This window comes from Electrophorus electricus, chromosome 5, assembly GCF_041902795.1.
Source record: "Electrophorus electricus isolate QZ-2024a chromosome 5, ASM4190279v1, whole genome shotgun sequence".
In the NCBI taxonomy this organism is placed as follows: domain Eukaryota; kingdom Metazoa; phylum Chordata; class Actinopteri; order Gymnotiformes; family Gymnotidae; genus Electrophorus; species Electrophorus electricus.
The window spans coordinates 6,628,478-6,649,014 of NC_137501.1; the positions used below are offsets into that span (position 1 = coordinate 6,628,478).

The 20,537-nt window shown below is 41.7% G+C and overlaps 1 protein-coding gene across 19 annotated transcripts in view; it reads left to right on the forward strand.

Moving 5' to 3' along the window:
• The window catches only part of kcnt1b (potassium sodium-activated channel subfamily T member 1b), a 49,066-nt gene that overhangs the window by 13,347 nt on the left and 15,182 nt on the right, over positions 1-20,537 (forward strand). For 15 of the 19 annotated variants that reach the window (XM_081714004.1, XM_081714009.1, XM_081714005.1 and 12 more), the window contains 12 exons: positions 12,612-12,691; positions 13,741-13,846; positions 14,270-14,350; positions 14,535-14,583; positions 14,745-14,804; positions 15,188-15,262; positions 15,869-15,952; positions 16,597-16,691; positions 17,031-17,211; positions 17,372-17,536; positions 17,862-17,998; positions 20,334-20,397. In XM_081714004.1, coding sequence (XP_081570130.1) covers positions 12,612-12,691; positions 13,741-13,846; positions 14,270-14,350; positions 14,535-14,583; positions 14,745-14,804; positions 15,188-15,262; positions 15,869-15,952; positions 16,597-16,691; positions 17,031-17,211; positions 17,372-17,536; positions 17,862-17,998; positions 20,334-20,397 — 1,177 coding nt within the window. Of the gene's footprint in view, positions 1-8,258; positions 8,298-12,611; positions 12,692-13,740; positions 13,847-14,269; positions 14,351-14,534; positions 14,584-14,744; positions 14,805-15,187; positions 15,263-15,868; positions 15,953-16,596; positions 16,692-17,030; positions 17,212-17,371; positions 17,537-17,861; positions 17,999-20,333; positions 20,398-20,537 lie in introns of those variants that run through there. The other 4 variants (XM_081714008.1, XM_035530196.2, XM_081714018.1 and 1 more) reach the window with 3 other exon arrangements.

Consider the following 20,537-nt stretch of genomic DNA (forward strand, 5'->3'; position numbering starts at 1 on the left):
AAGCTTGATAACCATTACTGCCCCAGCTGATCATTCTTGGCTTCTCACTCTCGCTGTGCTGGATTCATACAGCAGTACTTTCACCTCTGTGTGCTTCTTTATCTTGCCTGCTTATAGCCTGTCTTAAGACACCTGAAGTGATATTTGAAAACATGACAAATTGCTGTGGCATGTGGGTGTTTGCTTCGATAGTTTACTGGAAAACCCAAAACTGAAAACTGAAACTGGAGGTTTCCTGAGGAAGTCGTAGATGCTCGTGTTTTACCTGTTCAGAGAGTAGATGCACTGACCTATAAACAATCTGCTGTTAATACTACAAGAGTTCCCTTGATGCTGACTTATCATTCTATAAATAAAACAGTAGCTGATATTATACTTAAACACTTCAGAATGCTCCAAGATGATGCAGCCCTTTTTAAGGATCCTCCACTAATCTCCTACAGATGAGAGAAAAACTTAAAAGACATGCTCATCAAGATATAAATGACCATTCAAACATTGGCTGTGGTACTGTAGCCTGCAACCACTCTAGATGTGCTACATGTAAATATATTAACCCAGTCACTAAAATAACTGGTACAAAAGGTTCACTTGTAATCACCGATTCCTCCTCATGCAGGAGTTGTATACTGTATTACTTGTAAAAATGTAATCAGCTTTATATTGGAGAAACCAAGGGAAGGCTTGCTCGTTGGTTTGTTGAACACCTTTGGACCATCAGAATTAAGGATTTGTCTTTTTCAGTGGCAAGGCATTTTAATACATATGGACCATGCATTAATGACATATCTGTTTGTATTGCCAGATGTTACTATGGTAGCAATGAAATTAGGAAAGTTAAAGAACTCATCTACATTCTTGGAACTTTAGAACCCCATGCAATGGACGTTGATTTAACGTTCTACTTTTTCATATAAACTCTCTCTCTCTCTCTCTCTCTCTCTCTCTCTCTCTCTCTCTCTCTCTCTCTCTCTCTATATATATATATATATATATATATATATATATATATATATACACACACACACACACACACACACACACATACATACACATACATACACACACACACACACACACACACACACACACACACACACACACACACACTTTTCCTTATACTCGGTCACATTCCTCACAGCAAAGTACTGAACAATCCTATTCGCCTGGACCCTCCAGCAACACTGCAGATGGGGCAGTAGTTCACAGGATTTCAGTGGCACTCACCTTCAGTGGGGGAGAAATCCAAAGAGCATATAATCATTTGTTAGGTCCTAGGATGCACAAGATGATTCATTCAACTATCTATCTCACTTTTGGCTGTATTTCCAATGCAAAATTAATGATACTGTTTGGAGTTATGTACTCAGCAGGAGTTTCTAAATGAGACATATTCTCTTGGAAGGGCTGAAATACAAGTAAGAGTCTAAAGTGAATGTCTTATTTACAAGGTGAATGAGTGAGTAAAAGAGGTCTTAGGCAGCTTGTTAGGACTGTGACAGTATTTAGGTATGTCTTTGGGGTTTGGCACAGAGGTACGGAAGGGGGAGGGTTGTTGTTTGCTGTAATAAGATGTACCTGACACCTCATTAACATTCAGTGTAGAACCCAGTTTTGGATTTTACTGGTAGTCCCTAACAGCAAGATGGTAGGACCCCTGGAGGAGTGAGGAAAATGCACTTATATCTAGACACATCCAGATTCCTAGCCTCTGAAATCAAGTTTACTCTCAGGATGATCTGATATACTTTGTGTCTTAGTATGTACACTGAACTGTATGGCCACAGATTATTAAAAGCGACGTACTCTACATTTACTGTATGGAGCCCAATTTATGTGAGTGGTGAATGTTCTGCCATAGTATCCTCCACTCGGTCTGCTAGGGACAGACTCGCTTGCACATTGTTGGCAGGTACCTTGCTTCTGCATTTTTTGAATATAACACTAGCTGTCAATAGTTTCACCTGCCACAAGGGCTTTTCTCCATGCACTCTGTGCAACTACTCAGATGCTTTAGTAGGTTCTTTTAGACTGAAAGCATTTATCTGTGCTTAACTGTCATTATTCAGGAGCTTTAGGCTATGTTTAATCCAAGACAGTCGAGGAATTATTTAATTGCAGTGTGGCATTGTAAGATTGTGAGGTCTCCCTGTCCTGCGAATCCTCTAGAATGCTGTTTAAAGCTTCTGTTGTCTGTAGAGCTCCAGATTCCTAGCCTCTTCCTAGCTCAGGCCACTTCTAGCTGATTGGTCTAAAGTGACTTGCCTGCAGGAGCTCTACCAGGGCTTCATACCGCTTAATGCCTCAGTGCATGCTATCAGCTCCCCTAATCACAGACCACAGTGAAGAACAACAGGAAGCCATACTACTGAGGCTGCTGGGAAAAGCACCAGTCAGGAGGCTTCTAAGAACTGTTACATGTAAATCTGCCCTTTTTTTCTTAATAGATAAATAAACCAGGCTTAGTAGGAAAGCAAACAAAAACACAACAAGAAAAGTGTACTGTGTCCAGTGTACTATGAGAAACACTGAAACGTGAAATGCCCCCTAAACAGAACTGGATTGGGTTTCCGAAAACCAGCAAAACACAGAGGTCATCTTTAAATGGTAATACGAGTATTACACAGAATACTGTCTCTCTCATTTAGGATGATCTGAACTAGGGTGCCCATGTTTTGTTTTTCAAAAAAGAGGGCCAGATTGGGATGGGGGGCAGCTAGGACACATATACATAACCACTTTTAAAAAATGCATTTATTAAAAACTTTAGACACTTTTCAATAGTTCTGATATACCCCAGTATACTTTCCTAAAGATCACTCTGTTTTAGATATGAAAATGCCATTTTTACAAGGCAGATATACAATCCACATGTGGGAATCTAGTCTAATAAAGATTTCCACACAAACTCTGGTCACTTCACATCCTAAAAAAAATCATTAAACTGGCGTGTAGGTGGTGGGGCATGAGCGTAAGGAAACTGATTTATGCCAAATTATTTTGTCACATGGTCATAGACGAAACATCGCAAACATAAATAAATAAAAAATGAGTGCAACGCTCAGAGCATCACTATCAGCTCTGTGTTTGGCATACCTTCTGCTATGTCCTTCAGATTTATTTGAACGGGCTAGAGTGCTACTCTGGTGGAGTGTGTCATTAATGCCTCTGATAGTGGGGAGGATCAGTGTGGATGGTCAGTGAGGATGGTCAGTGAGGAGGGTCTTTGGGGGGTCAGTGGAGAGGATCACTGAGGAGGGTCATTGGGGTGTCTGTGCTGAGGGTCAGTGAGGAGGTGTCATTACAGGGGTTAGTGCAGGGATTAGTGGGGATCTGTGGGGAGGGTCAGTGGGGAGGGTCATTGAGGGGTCAGTGATAAGAGTCAGAGGGATGGGTCTTTGGGGGGTCAGTGCAAGGGTTAATGGTGGGTCAGTGGTGAGGGACAGTGAGGAGTGTCAGTGGGGGAGTCAATGGATGAGATGCGTGGGGCTGTGTTAAGGCAGAGGGCAACAAAACCACTAAGAGCTCCAGAGCTCCACACAAGAGATCCAGAACTACATCTAATAAGACACCACAGATGGATTCACTGTGGAGCAGTTAGGCCAGATCAAAAGTGAGGAGAACTTTAGAACTTGTTCTGGACCCCCATTTGACTATTTTCATATGTGGGTCGCTATGCTTTAAGCCTAACATTGGGACATATTGATATTTTCATGTGTGAAGTGCTTTTTGGTACATTCATGCGCATTTTGCATTATGAAAGGGAAGGAGGGATCTGAGGACCACGTCTGTGTAAAACCCAGCACAATCTGATGTTTTCATAACGGTGAAAGGTGTTTGGTGCAAAAGAAGAGCAGGCTGTGGAATAACATGGTCAACCAACACAGTTATGACAGCAGATGAGCATGATTACAAACCGTTAGAAAACTCACACATTTATGCTATAACTTAGTCACCAATTTGGAGGCATATCTGTGGATGTCATGGCTGCCTGAAAACAGAGGATGCCTTTCACCCAGGACCTTATGGCTTTGCAGCGTAGTGACATTTGATGTGAAACGTTGAAAATAGCACTCATTATTTAGTTTTAAAGAAAACTTGACCTTCTTTTTGTAATTGTAGAACCCTAGGCTTATCCCTTCAACACCCATGTAAAATGTAATATGGCCGTTAACCTTTTCCTACTGAGAATTCAAACTATACTCAAGATTTCTATGTTCACTTGGCTTGAATGCCAAACTAGATCACGTAAGACTTTACAAGCAAATCAGTGTTTATACTGAATTGTGCTTTGTTGATTGTAACTTTCAGTAATAAGTGTATGTTTCCATTCATTCTCTCCGGATATGTCTCCAATTTGAAGCTGCATTACTGGAAATACAGTACATTGTTTTTAAAAGGCACTGAGGTTTCCCGAAGAGCAACAGGAAGGTAGACATTAACAGTGCACCCGAACAACACGTTTCTTAGGAAACGTGTTTGGCTCCCATCTGTGTCACATGCAGTTCAGGGCTGGATATCCCTAAGAGTGCCGCAGGTCATGCAGGTCCCATCGGGGGAGGGGGTGGGGGAGGGGGCTGTGTGGCAGTCAGGGGTTCATCTAGAACAAGCTGTTATGAGATGTGTGAGTTGAGTACCTCCATGGTCACATGGAAGACTCGAAGGCATCACCAGTGTGTGGATGCAGCAAGCAATGTGTGACTCACACTAAGTTGGGAGAAAACATTATAAACATCAGTTGGGTTTCTGAAAAGGAGGCCTTGCTGCCACTTCATTTAGAAAAGTATCTGTAAAACTGAGAGAGTGATGGAGGAAAATAGAAAAAGCACTCAATGACATCACAATAGAGCGCTGTGTGACTTGAGATTTATTTTCCATAAATGTGCTCAGCCTTGCATGCACATTTTGACTTCCTGCCCACAACACAATGACACGCACATACACGTGCGCGCACACACACACACACACACACACACACACACACACACACACACACACACAGACATACATACAGGCATGTTTTGTCTGTATCCGGCCATCATGTTCTCTACTATAGAACCTCTTGAACCTGATTGGATGATCGTGCTTTTTGTGGTCAGAACATATAGATTTAGGAGCTTGTTTCATAGTTGGTCTCTGTCACTTTCTTGGCTGTATAGCTTGTAAGTAGCTTTTAGCCTAATTAGAGGTGGTCCAACCACACGATTATGAAAATATGTGCGAGTGCTGTATATGGGCTCCTGCACCACCACTTTGTTACTGAGTTCCTCAGTAATATCATGAACAACACACTTCCCATGTATAATGGTTTTGTGGCACTTTTAAGGCATTCTTAAAGAGTTTGTGATGGTACATGATTCAACTACAGTTTTTAGGACCCACGATTCCATAGCAGTAATATTTAAAGAATTCTGTGAGCATCAGTCTTTAAGGGGCAATGGGTCAGTTAGTTAACTGTGCCTATTATCCATATCCACCCACTCCCAGGTCCATATCACAACACGGTGAACAAGAGAAGTAGGTAGATATGTCTGAGGCCTGGACTGGTATTCTGGAAGCATCTCAAGGCTGCTCATCTAGGAGGTGCTCTCGTTCCAAGTCCTGGACCCCTATGCTGCGGAGAATCATATTTTGCCTTCCCGAACACACCTGATTCAACACACTGGATAATCAGCGTGCCCTCTGTGTGTTGAATCAGATGTGTTAGAGCAGCGAAAACAAACACCAAAAAAAAAAAAGCTGCAGCTTGGGTGTCCCTCCGGTCTGGGAGTGGGGACCACTGACCTAGGATCTGTTTTCGGAACGTAGATAATTATAAACAGGGAATGGTTCTGCCAGTCTTGGGTTCTGTGGGACTTCATGTTTTGCAAAGCCGTCATGTTTCCCTGTAAACATCAAATCTGAACTCTGCCATTGGCATTGAACAAAATGTAAAATCAGAACCTTGCCGTGGTGTCCACTCTGCTCTCTGACATTTACAGCTGGGGGAGATGATGGATTTAAGATGATGATGGATTTAAGATACCTGGGGGAAGTTTCATCAAATATATATTTGGGTGATGGTTAGACATTATGCCCCTGAGAGGGATAATTCAAGCATGCCACTGCATTTCATATCAGTGTCTTTTTCTCTGCAATATGAATAATTAAGAAGAAAGAGTAATTGGCAGTGTCCTGTAACTGGCAGTGTTCTTTGGAGACCCTAGCCTATATAGCTAAGTATCTGCACAGAAGACGTGTTTTTGAAGAAGTATTTTTGGAGCACTTCCCATAGTTAAATAGTGATGAACTCAGCTAGAGGAGATAAAGTAAACATTGTTTAACCCTGAAATATCATTCAATGTGTAGTTCTGTAGGAGAATTTAAAAATAATATCACGGAGTTTCTAATTTCAAACAAAAGCAAAAAAAGTGAACCTCACATTGTCAAGTTTATTTTCCAGCCCAACAGTTCTTTAATTGCAGCCATTACTGAAGCAAAGTGGTGAAGAAAACTCATGTCTTCAAATCTTTACATCTTCGAAGATCTTTAAATTACATGCAGTGAAGTTGTTGTAATGGTCTGATAAATAAGCTGTTTGCCAGGCATGGAATGACTTGCTCCAGAAGCAAAACTGTATTGTTCTGAAGCATAGCTGCATGAGATCAGAGGGGTTACATCTCTTCTGCTCATTTCAAGGGGTGAGTTTTCACCTCTGACACCACAGATTGCCAAGCAGTGGATTGGCGATGAAAGTATGGGCTCTGTTATTTGACCCTGTTGCGGATTGCCCAGGATAATGACATAAGGACTACTTTTTCCGCTAAACAGTATTAGTAAATCACTTTAATCCTTCATAAACACTACCGGATGCCTATTAAATATTTCCTCCAGATTGTTTTCTACTGAGGTCATGACCGAAGTCATTGCTTTCCTATGAAGTTCCTGCTCGGTAGTTAAAATCATGAAGAGAATGGTGCCAATCCTTCATTATCTTGATTGTTTGTGATTGACCAGTTATTGTTTCCTTACCACTGTGCTGTGAATATCCTCAGACCAGATCCACAGGAAGAGCAGTACTGACAGAGGTGACAGCGATCACTCTCCATCCACCACTGCTGGTGACTCTCCACACATACTGGTGTGGAGCTGCAGCACCGAGCTTCAGTTGCTTAACAATATTACAGTGAGTCAGTAATACATGGTCAAATCAAAGGAAAACAGGACAGTTTTTTGGGCAATGGCTAAAGACATTACTTAGGTGCAGGATGTCAGTTTCAGCTTTTATTTCACGTCTGAAATTAATGTATGTAGCTTGTACTTTTAAGTTGAATGGGCTCTATCTGTGTACTTATCGAATAAGTTTAGGTGCCACAGATCCTCTTAAGTAATCTTAGCAGGAACAGTTTTGTAACATCCATGAAACTGCTTTGATCCACCATGTTGTGGGTTTGGTATAATTAACTCCTTGCATGCCCGGTGCAGATCAGTGGGGATATTTACTCTCTCCACATGAGGAGAACACTCGACCAAGCCCACTCACAGAGACTCCGGAGGGAATCATTAGTGCATACTGCAGCTCACAGAAGGAATATTCATGCGGTCACGTCCAGGGAGTTTTTAATCGTGGTGGGTTATTAGGCGCTGCTGTTTACAGGGCAGCTGCTTGGGACCCGGGGGTGGGGGGGTGTTTGCTCCACGCTTATACCTGCGTCAAGCAGAAGTGAAGGGAATGAGAGAGGGAAGGAGGGAAGAAGTCACGGCGTACAGCACCCATAGATAGCAACCTGCTGGTTTTCTTGGCCTCTCGGCCGAGTGCTGGCATGGTGTGTCAACCTCTGATGAGGCTTCAGCTGTCATGAACCACCTCCACTCGAACATCCAGCATGACGTCTCCAGGTCTATGCCGAGGAGCCATCCACCATTTTTACACATCCATGAGTGTCTGTACATGCATCTGTAAGGCTCAAGGCTGAAAGTGTCCTGCTCACGCGTGCACCAACAGTCCTGTTCCATTTTACTGTGGTTCTTAACCCAAGGCCTGCATGTTGCTACCAAGAACAGTACACTGAAATGTTACAAAGCAGTCGAATGTTTAGGTGTAACGCGTTGGAGTACAAGTGTTGGCCCGACTTGATCCACACGCCTTGTCCTGCTCATTGCCAGTCTCTTCACAGATCCGAGACTGTAACCTCTGTCAACCCTTTGCTGTGTGTTTGTGTGTGTGTGTGTGTCTGCATGCGTGTGTGTGTGTGTGTGTGTGTGTGTGCTCTTCTCAGGTATTCAGAAGAGTACAGCATGGATTCCACTAACGCACAGTAAGTTCAGTAAGCATGCAGCTATACCATGTCCATGGGGCAATGGTCTGGAGTGTAATGGCTCTGTAATGAGGCCATGTTGCTCAAAAAATAAATCCCTATGGAATCTACTGGCCCTGAGTGGTTTTGTACCAATTGATCTATAATTGCTTGATGTCTGCTACTTCTGAGCTACACTGGAGTGTTTTGTTTGTGCCTAATCAGACCAACTGAAATGGAGCACTCCTCTGCACAGAGTATGCTTATAGTAGATGTGTGTGTGTGTGTGTGTGTGTGTGCGTGTGCGTGTGCATGTGTGTACATGTGTGCATATTGGAGTGTGTGTAGTGGAATAACTACTGTTTATAAGAGATTGTACTGGACTTAAGAAAATGGTATGTCCTCCAGTATGGCTGCTTAAGTGACACGTGCATTGCTGATGGCAGGATTTGCTGCCACACCAGGTATCTGTGGGCTTCTCTGCTTTTGCTGTCAATCAAGAACATTGTTACTCTAGCTTGCGACATGCTTTCTGTACAAAGTGGAATGTAAGTATTTCTCCCAAGAAGCATATAAGGTCTTGGACTGCAACAATTATTTGTGTGTGACTTTGGTTCTGTATTTCACCCCTTTGGATTTGAAATAAAACAGTGACTTGAAACATTAATTATAAACATGACTGAGATTAAAGTGCAGAATATATGCTGAGATGGAGTGCGTTTGAATTGACTTTTTTATCATCTGGATGTACACATAGATGTGTTAACAAAGAAAACAATACCCCAGCTTGACCTCAGAGGGTTTACCACAAGAGCCAATCCATTAGGAGTTCCACTACGGTTTGCGGAGAAGGACACAGAGAGTCTGGAACGGTGACTGAATGGAGCAAGAGTAACACAGTGAGGAACGTGGGATGATAAAAGTCCCTGTTTGGCATAGAGATCGTGATTGGCTGTCAGACGAAAACTGCCTCGCTTGCTTGATGATGCAACAGTGTTTGCATGAATTGTGAGGTGTCCAGAAGCCCCGTAAACTGCTCAGACACAATCAGATGCCTTCAAAACTCAGTAGACGTCACTTCACTTTGCTGAAGGGCCTAATCAGTAGAGCATCCTCAGTTGGCCCATTAAATCACCTCACGTGAGCACCGTCCAGCTCATAACTCCCTTCTTGAAAGCATGACTGATGGGAAAAAGTTCCTGAATCTAACAGTACTCAGCATTCAGCATCCCACCTCCCACTATTCCACTGCTGTAGTGCTTCCCCCTAGGATCAATAAAGTTATATCTATCAATCTTGACTGTCTAAATGGATTCATTTACAAGGCAGCACAGCCTCACCGGGACAGCTACCCAGTGTTCTGATGGTGTGGGTTACAGGCTTCAAACAGCCTCTGAAAGGACTAGAAAAAAAACCCAAATTCATTAAACATGAGAATTTTATTTAATAATATACTATTTGTCCAATTACCTATGGGCCCTGTGTAAAAACAACTGATTCAACAATATGATTCACCCAGTATTGATGTGAATAAAGAAGATATTCTGTTGTATTTTAAATTCAATGTGATGGAGTACAGAACCAAATTCAAACCATGCCTGTATAATTGCTTGTGGGCTGCACTATATATATCGCCACTGTCTTTCTTCATTGCTTATATTAGCATATGACATTATGTTGATCTCTTTGCATTCAGAATAATGAGACTGACTTGCACGTTATAAGACATATTTCTTGTGTTTCCCCGCATTTAGCAAAGATACCTCTTGTGCCTCCTTTCATTTCATAGAGACATTTAGTATTGGAACAAATGCAGTGAATCTTTGTGCCATTTACACAAGCAGAGTAAGTAGAGTCAACAGCTTGCGTGGGGGGATCATGAAATTATGACATTAATATGTGTGCCTTGTATATGCACCTTATTCAGATTCACAGATTATGAGTCAGCATGATAGGTCAGAAAATGAGAGACAGTGCATCTAGTGTGCATCTAGTTGCTGTATATATGAATGTGTAAAGGATTAATATAGGCACGGAGGAAGTTAAGTATGAAATATTGACATGATCACAAGGAGACGCACAGGGGACCAGTACTGCCTGAGTGGGCAGAGCCAGGAGAGCTATTTGCAGCCGGGAGTGTCATTACCATGGCCACTCCGGTGGAGGTTCATACTCCGTAATTATAGACTGGAACAGCAGGAGAAGGCACTGCGGGTAGCTGGAAGTACAGCACATTGTCCTCTTCTTCCAGGAGAAGGTAGGCTCGCAGAGCACGACCCATTAGCGGAAAAGTGGCAATCCTGCTGCGGTAATCCTGCTGACTGCTGTTCCCCTGCCATGGCATGGTTGGCAAGGTTGGCATGGGGCGCCGTGACAGGAGAGCGCTTCAAAGCTCTCAGAATCACGGCCCTCGCCTATGAATAGCCCTGGTGGTGTGTCTGCCCGAGGTTTCACAGTCAAGCGTGGGTGGCATGAAGGCATAACAAGGAGCCGCTATCATCTGGACCACGGAGTTTTTTAGGGAGAGACGGTTAAACCCGGCACGTGTTCCTCAGGCCTAATAGTAGGAGACCAAATGGTTTCATTGGCCCTCACATTCAGCCGGGCCCGTTTCTGATGGGATCGCATCTCGGGTCATATTGGCAGCAATGCTTCCCTGCCGGTTTCCCCACAATGTATTTTGCCGTTCCTGATGCCGTGACAGCTAGATGTGAGATGAACAGAGCCCGAGGTTCTGAGTGTTGACATGTTCATGGTGATTCTGCGTGTGATCATGTGCATTCTTAAAGCAAGTGCCGATAGATTTTGGAACTATCTGGAACTATACCTCTGCTTAGTCATGTCTGCATGTCCCACTACTGGCTGTTTTTAATGCCATCACCATAGCGACGGAAGAGTAAGGAAGCAGAAAATAATAGATCTGGGATTTCTCTCTCTCCCTCTCTCCTACTGTCACTCTCCCAGTCTTTCCATCTCTCCCTCACTCCCTCTTCCTCTCCTGTTCCTTCCCTTTCTCGCGCCTCCCCGTCTCTCACTTTGTGCTGTCTACAACACTTGGAATTACACCCTTTGATCCTATACTCATCATGTCTAGCACTAGGCAGACTTAAAGCAGGATAACTGTGATGGGTGGGATTTCTCTCTTAGGCAGACTAATAATGCATGTACATCCACAAATAGCATGCACACAATCTAGGAATGAATGGCTCATTCCTACCAGGCCTATAGCACTTAAAGACAACGTGAGTATGGTAATGACAGTCACATCTATTATTCATTTTCATATATTGTGCACAATTCTATTTTTCATTATGGGTTCATGGATGTATAAAATGAACAGATTTTATTTTCTCACATTTTTCCAGAGAGCATTTAACTGTAATAATGTTGAATTTACTGCCCATATGTCTTAGTTAACTAATACTGATGCACCACATCTTGTTTTACAAAACGGCAGAATACACATGTCACCACAATGTATTTTATAGAGTACGTTGGAGTACAGAACTGGTAGGCTGGCCCTTATCTCTGGCTAACACCTGCTTCGCTTTATATATGTTAGCGATACATTTCTTATACCAGAAAAATATAGCACCTGTAAATAATAAACGGAAAGCAGAGGACTAGCTGTACAGCATAGACCAAAGACAAGATTTTAGTTGAAATATTCATACACTGCAGGAGGAGGCAGAAGCCCTGTGCTCCTAAGAAACACGATTGGATCTAACTTCTTGCTGACACACCCTGAGGGGGTTTAAATCTCAGTGGAGAACATCCTCTTCTTGGACAGTGCCAAGGCTTCATGTGCTGATAAATTTCAAACTATTTTCCCCTGATTGGTTGTAATTAAAGGAAGACAGCATCAGTTCAGGATTGTCCAGCACACAGCGTATTCGTCTCGTTCTGGGCTTTAGCAGACTTACAAATAAATTGCTTTGGGTTTAGTTCCTCTTAGGTAGGTCCTTGTTTACTGCTAAATGTCTGTGCATATTGCATTGATATAAAAACAAAGACTGCATGAGTCCTCGGTGTAAATTTCAAACTTTGAGGCCATGCAAAGCAGTAAGGGTCAGATGGATAAAACAGTCAGCTGTACAAAGAGTCATTGTTTTCTCTTTCTTCTTTATCATGTTGTGATGCACTGCTTATATGGCCTGCAATTAACTGTATGATTTCACTATACACTGATATTTGATGGATTGAAGACCTACCGTGGTTTTATGTCTTAAGTGGGTGTGTGTGTGTGTGGGGGGGGGGGGGGTTTGATATACTTATCATCTAGTAGTATACACCTGTTGAGGGAAAAGGTTTCATCCGTGTTTGGTTTGCTTGCAGGGTACAGGTGGAGTTCTATGTGAATGAGAACACCTTTAAAGAGAGACTCAAGCTCTTCTTCATCAAAAACCAAAGGTCAAGTAAGTCAAACCTACTACGTCATTTTTACTGAAATCTGAACATCCAACATCCCAGCCCTGCTGCAGCCAGTCAATGAACGGTTGTTGCTAATGTTGCTAACTTTATCCTGATAAAACTTAGGAACCCCAGTGGAAAGCTGCATATCTGTTTTTTTATTTTATTTTTTGACTTATACATTTTGGCATCTTAAATCACAGAAATGGGTATGCAGGCATTTCTCTGGTCAGAATAATTGCTCTGTAGGGTTCTTCTACCCTTGTGATTAATATAGAAGTCAGTTTATTATGTATTATTTATTATTGTTATTTACATTTTATTCTCTAGTACCCCATTCAAATATCAGTCCCTCATGGCTGTGCTGAGACTCTGCTGACAATTGTTATGCCTGCAAACTTGTGTTCAATAGTTACTGTTTGTGTGGAATCTTCCGGGAACTTCTGTATGTGCTGAAGAGAACAGAATATTCAACAGAATGTAGCGCAGTGTTGTATTAGCTGTGCCACCAACCAATCTCATCATGAAGCTTTCCCTGTGAGTGTCATAAACTGGTGTCATTCATAAATTCAAGAATAATAACGTAGGAAAGCACATTCCTGCTCTGATTTGATGGACAGGAGCTACAGTGGCACTGCCCATAAGAGAGTTAAAGGGATTTAGAGATTTAGAGCTATTGAGGGCAGATTAAATTGGCCCCTCTGTACCTTCACATTCCAAAGGATTTCGCACACTGGCAGAAAGGGAAAACATACAGGCCATTCCTCTAAAAAGTGCTACATCATCTCAAACTTTAGGGCAAGGCATAACAAGTTTGGAAATGTACTATACTGCGTGTGTTTAAAGTTGGATATAACCTTGATCAAACAGAAACATATATATTTACAAATATATTCTTACAATATGTCACCAAGCTGGATGTCAGCTTTTTCTGGATGAGATGCTTTTCATTCGATGATATCTGGAAGGCTGGATAGCAGATTACATTAGGTATTACACAAGATATTATACCCGGTATTCCAGCAGGTACTACACCAGGTTTTATGTTTTGTAGGTCTCAGAATACGCCTTTTCAACCTCTCCTTGAAGCTATTAACATGTCTCCTGTACATCCTCCGAGTGTCACTAGATGACCCCACCACCCAAGTGACATGTGCGCGGTAAGGGAGTGCAGTGGATTCTGTGCTAGGCAGACCATGCTAGACAAACAGCAGTGTGAAAGTACCAAAAGGCTAATATTAGGTCTGACCAGTGTATGAACCTCCTTCAGATATAACAGCTCCTTCCTCTCTTTTTTCTTTTAATAGCAGACAGTGAATTTTGCAGGGTTAGTGCAGCACTCTGTTTGTGTGTTTTTAAGTGTGTGTGTGTAAGTGTGAGTGGGTGGGTGTGTGAGAGAGAGAGTGATAGAAAGAGAGGGGGTGTGAAGGATTGTAGCGATGGGAAAAAATGCACACACTGCTAACAAGTCTCATGGAGGCACTGTCATGTTGCCATAGAAACCAGAAATCTGTTGCATGGTCAGGTTCCTGTGCACATAAACAGGTGAACTTAAGTTTCTGTCCCTACTGTCATGCTTGCAGGAAACACTGCTTAAATGTCACGGATGCTCTATGCAGTAAAATATGTGCCAATCAAACAGCGGACCCCTCTCACATCAACTGGTGAGCAGCGAAAGAACTCCGGTTCCTCCTCTGCTAGCGTTGCAAACTTCTCGCACCACGGTTCTGAGCAGAATTTCACGATTTAAAAGCAATGATTTAATCAAATGACACTACTTGTGGATTCAGTAGTGAGCTGCTGGCTCTTGTTTGAAACTGCATTGTGCATTTCTTTTCTTATTTTAAGGGAGTTGATATTCTGGGTGAACAGAAAGACTCCTGTATGGGCAATACAGGTATGCAGTTCTCTAAATCGCTGTACTCTCTTTTCACATAATTGCAGCAAAAATCCTCAATTACCTCATAACTCGCTTGCTGTTCAAAATTCATGGTCTTACAGTGCCAGACTTTTAAAATGCACTGTCTATCTGTGTATCTCTGTTTCATTATGGCTTAGGTGACTGTGGCCTTAATTAGCTTCCTGGAAGCAATGCTCTTGACATATCTCAGCTATAAAGTAAGAACTCTGCCTCACTCATTGTCCTCCATGTAACTGCTCAGTATCAATGAAGTCCATATGCGCTCTGACATTTGGTTAACTACAGCAGATGCTCCTGGACTCCAGTAGCGTGTCCTTGCTTCCTTTTCACAGCCTTAAAATAAATGTCCCCATTACTGATTATTTCATTATTTACATTTCTATTAAACACCAGTACACATGTAAGCATGTTTCTAATCAACCAGACATTAAGATCTTATGCTTCACCATAACAATGTAATGTAATTGTTATGGGATTTGTTAATGGTTTCTACTAATTGAAAATTCCTCATTAGTTCAGAACAGACCATCCTGGTCTCGTTTAATATAATATTTGAATGTTATGGTAATCTGTGTTTCAGGGGAATATTTGGGAGCAGATTTTCCAAGTCTCCTTCATCCTTGAGATGATCAATACAGTGCCATTCATTATTACAGTAAGTGTTCAGCTGCTGAAATTCAAATATATTACATAAGGGATTACTGTTGTTGCACAGTGTCCCTCATCACTTTGCGATACCTTACAGCCAGTCATAAATATAAATTACTATGTAAATGATGCAATCAAATGTATGATTACAAACTCCTTGAAGGCAGTGATTGTGATAAGCAAAATTGGGCATCATTTTCCATTTTTAAAATATGTCTCCCTGTATTGTTTGAAAAGTTCTAATTAAAAGTTCCAGGTAAAGCCATTTTGAGTTTCTTCAGTTTGTTCCTACAAACTTGTCAAGAAATGGATACTCCACTAAAACTCAACTGGGATCCTTTCAGCTGTATTATTCAATGTGGGGATTAAGTCCAAGAGTGCAGCAGAGTATTGAGTGAAAGGAGCACGTATTATGTTCCACTCCTGCACCTGGAAGACACGCAGCCTGTTCTTCAAGAACTTATGTTTGCTCTTTCTTTCTTTCTTTTTCTTTCTTTCTTTCTTTCTTTCTTTCTTTCTTTCTTTCTTTCTTTCTTTCTTTCTTTCTTAAATGCACTTCTAAAATGAATAAAATGTGATGTTGTTTTGTTAAATATCTTTCCACCTCTTACAGATCTTTTACCCCCCATGGAGGAACATATTTGTTCCAGTGTTCCTTAACTGCTGGCTTGCCAAGTCCGCACTGGAGAACATGATTGTAAGTAACCGACAGCCTCTAGGTTTAACTAACTAATAGCAAAATGTTCAGGAGAGACTGTCTGGTGCAAAAACAATCTTGTAATGATTCCATCTCCGGTTTGAATAGTTGAGGAAGCATAGATGGCACTTAGCATCTTTTTTCAATGCAAGAGAAAAATAAGAGTGAGTTACCAGTGACCGTAATTTGAGAAGGTGCCCATACTCCCTGTCACGGGGCAGATGGTTAGGTCAAATGGACAAGGAGTCTCTGGCGGGGAGCTTTTCCCTTCCTGAATTCCAGAGCTGTGGAGAAGGGTGAACTACAAGACCAGATATCAAGCAGACAAATTTATTTTAATAGCATTTGAGTTCGGTCAATGGTGTAGAGTGAACCTCTTTGTTATTATTGCTATATTTATTGTATTTTTAAATGTGGGCACAGATAAAATAGAAGAGCAGGCTCTTGGGACATATGGACTACGGTGTGTAGCTGCAGAGCAACATGGAAAGTGTTTGGAAAGAGCAAATTGCAAAACCCATCATTCCTTCAATGGGGCTTACTTTTTAATGCTGTTGCACTATAAAAAGGATTTGTTATTTTAAATTGAGAAAGTGAGTGAGGAACACCGTGACCCAGGCCAGTTCTGTTTCCTCCTCCTTCAGAATGATCTTCACCGTGCCATCCAGCGTACTCACTCTGCCATGTTCAACCAGGTCCTCATCCTCATCTGCACCCTGCTCTGCCTGGTCTTCACCGGGTGAGCCTTCCCTCTGCGCTCTCCTCTGCTCTCCCAGTGGCTCGTGCCTTGTCGGGAGTCGTCCGAGACGGCCGTGGAAATCGTTAATGCTAATTTGGTTCAGTAGTGACAGAGCAATGTTGTTTGTGACAAAGAAATGGCAGTTTAGTCAGCGGGGTAACATGTTCTCATTGCAAAGTATGTTCAGTTTGTGGTGTAGTCCACATTTTGCTTTTATTACATCAGAGTGAAATCAGAGTTGTCAGGCCATCAAGCTGCACCTCAAGAACTTCAAAGATAAGGCGATTTTTAGTTAAAGATGTTTTTTTTCTCATTTCATTAAAAAAAATTCTAATCTAGAGCTTGTGGGATTCAACATCTAGAGCGGGCAGGGAAAAACCTCTCCCTGTTTGACTCACTGTATTTCTGCATCGTCACGTTCTCCACCGTGGGTTATGGAGACGTCACCCCGAGAATCTGGCCCTCTCAGCTACTGGTGGTCATCATGATATGCGTGGCACTTGTGGTACTGCCATTACAGGTATTTCAACTATACTGATTCTCTCGCACGGTGTTACAGTAAAAGCCAACACCCTCTTCATGTCTTAGAATGTCAGTTATGTACTGTGCTGTGGGAGGTGGTCATGCTTTAAGAGTCACCCGAGTACACTGTGCATTCTCCCTGTATGGTGTCGTACTAGTTTGAGGAGCTGGCGTATTTGTGGATGGAAAGGCAGAAGTCAGGCGGTAACTACAGCAGACACCGTGCTCAGACCGAGAAACACGTGGTGCTCTGTGTCAGCTCCCTCAAGATCGACCTGCTCATGGACTTCCTCAATGAGTTTTACGCTCATCCCAGGCTACAGGTAGACGCGTGCAATGACATCATCAGGTGGTTTTGCTTCATGCAATAGCTACAGAATTAATATCAGCAATGATGGCAACTTAAAAAGCTCATTGAAGGAATTTTTTTCAGCTATACTTTTAAATACTATTCCCATACATATGTTTTCTCTACTGATACTAGAAAACGTGCACTTAACACCATCAACCTTTGGGGAAGAAACAGTATTTCTAATAGCCAATAAACCAGACAAGTCACTTGTTGCTTCCCTGTAGACATCAACCAGATGTCTTACTGGCAGGTTTGTCCACTAAGACCCAGTGGGCATGTGTGTGTCTTTTGGGCAGGATTACTACGTGGTCATCCTCTGTCCCACGGAGATGGACATCCAAGTGCGGCGGGTTCTGCAGATACCTCTCTGGTCTCAGAGGGTCATCTATCTGCAGGGCTCAGCACTGAAGGACCAGGACCTCATGAGGGCCAAGTGAGTCTCTCTGCTTCTCTTCATTGGAAATATTAGCTACTGTCCTCATATGGTTTTTTTTTTCACAAACTAATTCCATAGTTATGCTTCTCATTTACAGATAGAAAGGCCTAATTTAAAATGCACACAACAACATAATCTGGGTTTCGGGAGGAAAAGGGACCGTTTAAGATAAACAGAGTAAACATGCATTCCCCGAAAGACTAAGACAAACGCTTCATCGCAATAGAGTACATTTTGTCATTTCTGTTCTGGTTCTGGAACTGAAGTTAGGTCACTTTGTATTGTGCTCAGTTCTTCTCATCAGATTTTGCCTGTAGGTTCTGATATGTAGATGTTGAATTGGCTGACAGGAACAGCCCCCTAGGGCTACTGTTTGACAAACCGATCTAGCCAGTGAATCACTTTACATAAAGGTCGCTAAATGTAGTTCAGTGCGATGTGCCGTAATGTGCCCAGCCACTTGTCAAACGTGCTTCGATATCAACCTCACAGAGAGGCCTGAGTCCTGATCATTTGGTCTTTTTGTTAAGGTAAATAGAGAGACACTGTATTCATTGTCTGTGACAGGACTTGATAAAGGACTGAAAAGGCAGTCAACTCAATTAGGAAGCTCCACATTTCTACCTTTTAAACATATATACAGGCTACATGCAGAATATGTCTGGTGTTTAAACAATCTGTAGAGGCTATTATATCTGCCACAAGGAGGCCAGAACAGGAAGCGCAGTAGTCTTGACCCTGCTAGCTCCTTTCAGGTTTAATAGGCCGTTGCTTTCAAAAAGGTCATTCTGAGGCATAACGTTGCTGCTTGCCAGGCGGCAGCATTAGGTAAAGCACTCTATCTCACTACTGAAGCATACAGTGCATCTGGCCTGATATGTTTTCCTCATAAGCGATTTTTTTTCCCTGTTTAATCCTCATCATCCCAGTCACCCCAGTCATTCTGTGCTGATTGCATAATTGGGGATTCTGCTTGTGGGATTGGAAGCTTAAATTAAAATGAATTCATGAGGCAATTGCAGTTCTGTCAGTCCAGTGCAGTTTGAGCGAAAAAAGCACATTTCTTCTTATTTAAAGTAAAAGTTATTTCATGCTCCTAAACATTAAAAATGGCCCAGTGTTCCACATGCAATATTCCCTCTGACAAGGGTTTGGTACGTTTCAGAAAGTAAGAACATGCTCTGTAAATGCAACACAACTTTACATCCGAGTTTATTTTCCTACAACTACAGCACAGGGCTGGTTTGGGTTTAGAGGAGAAGAGAAATATGTCTCCCACAGTTCTGCCAGTATGTTTAAATCTCCATCAATCTTGGTGATTCATCTGTTTGTGATGGTTGATGCATTAGGCATGTGGTGGCGGCAGGGTTTAGTGGGTGCCTACATTACACATGTGCAACACTACTGAAGTTTCCAGCATTATGGTGACAATACATTTTCTGAGTATCATTTTCTGCAAGTGACAGTCTGATAAGATGGTGGTTGATATTAATGTTGATGTTGATATTGATGTTGATTTTGAATGAGAGTTAAGATGACAGCTGATGTATATATAAGGTCTTATCAAGTCAGTACTGAACAAGGTCTGATGAAGACAAAACAAGGAACATGTAGTGTAGTGCATTTCAAACACAACAGTAATTCAGAGTGCTTTACATAAGTAAGAATACAGCATACGGATTTAAATAGTAAAAGTATAAGTGTAAAAAAAAAAAATAAAAAATATATATATATATATATATATATATATATATTTATATATATATATATATATATATATATATAGAGAGAGAGAGAGAGAGAGAGAGAGAGAGAGAGATATTTAAAATTATAGTAGAGTACACAGAGTTTCTAGAGAAACAGAACGTTTCGGACAGAGGTTTTTCATCAAATGTGCAAGCAAAGTGTTTCTCTGGAAACTGTGTACTACAATTTTAATATATATCTCTACATCTCTTACTACAGTACACTGCAGTTACTCACCTAGAATCTTCTTCAGATATATATATATACAGTATAAATTATTATAAGTTAAAGGATAATCAGAGATTTAAAAATAAATTCACTGTGATTAAAAGAAATCAAAGACACAGAACTGGTCACGGTGCATAAGTAATAAAGGCAAAGAAGAACAGAAATGTTCACCTTGATTGATAGTGGATCAGGCTGATGTATAGTGAATAAGGTCTGATAACGCAGATGGATAGTGAATAAGGTCTGGTCAGGCTGATGTATAGTGAATAAGGTCTGATAACGCAGATGGATAGTGAATAAGGTCTGGTCAGGCTGATGGATAGTGAATAATAAGGTCTGATTTCTGTGTCTTCTGTAGGATGGATGATGCAGAGGCCTGTTTCATCCTCAGCAGCAGAAACGAAGTGGACCGCACTGCAGCTGTAATCACATTTACGATCATATTTACACACACACACACATTGATAAACTAGTTTTGTATGCTACAGTAAGGAGTCAGTAGTAATTGCCACATAGTCACTGTTATTGTAATGATGAAACTGATTATACATGTGCTCATGAT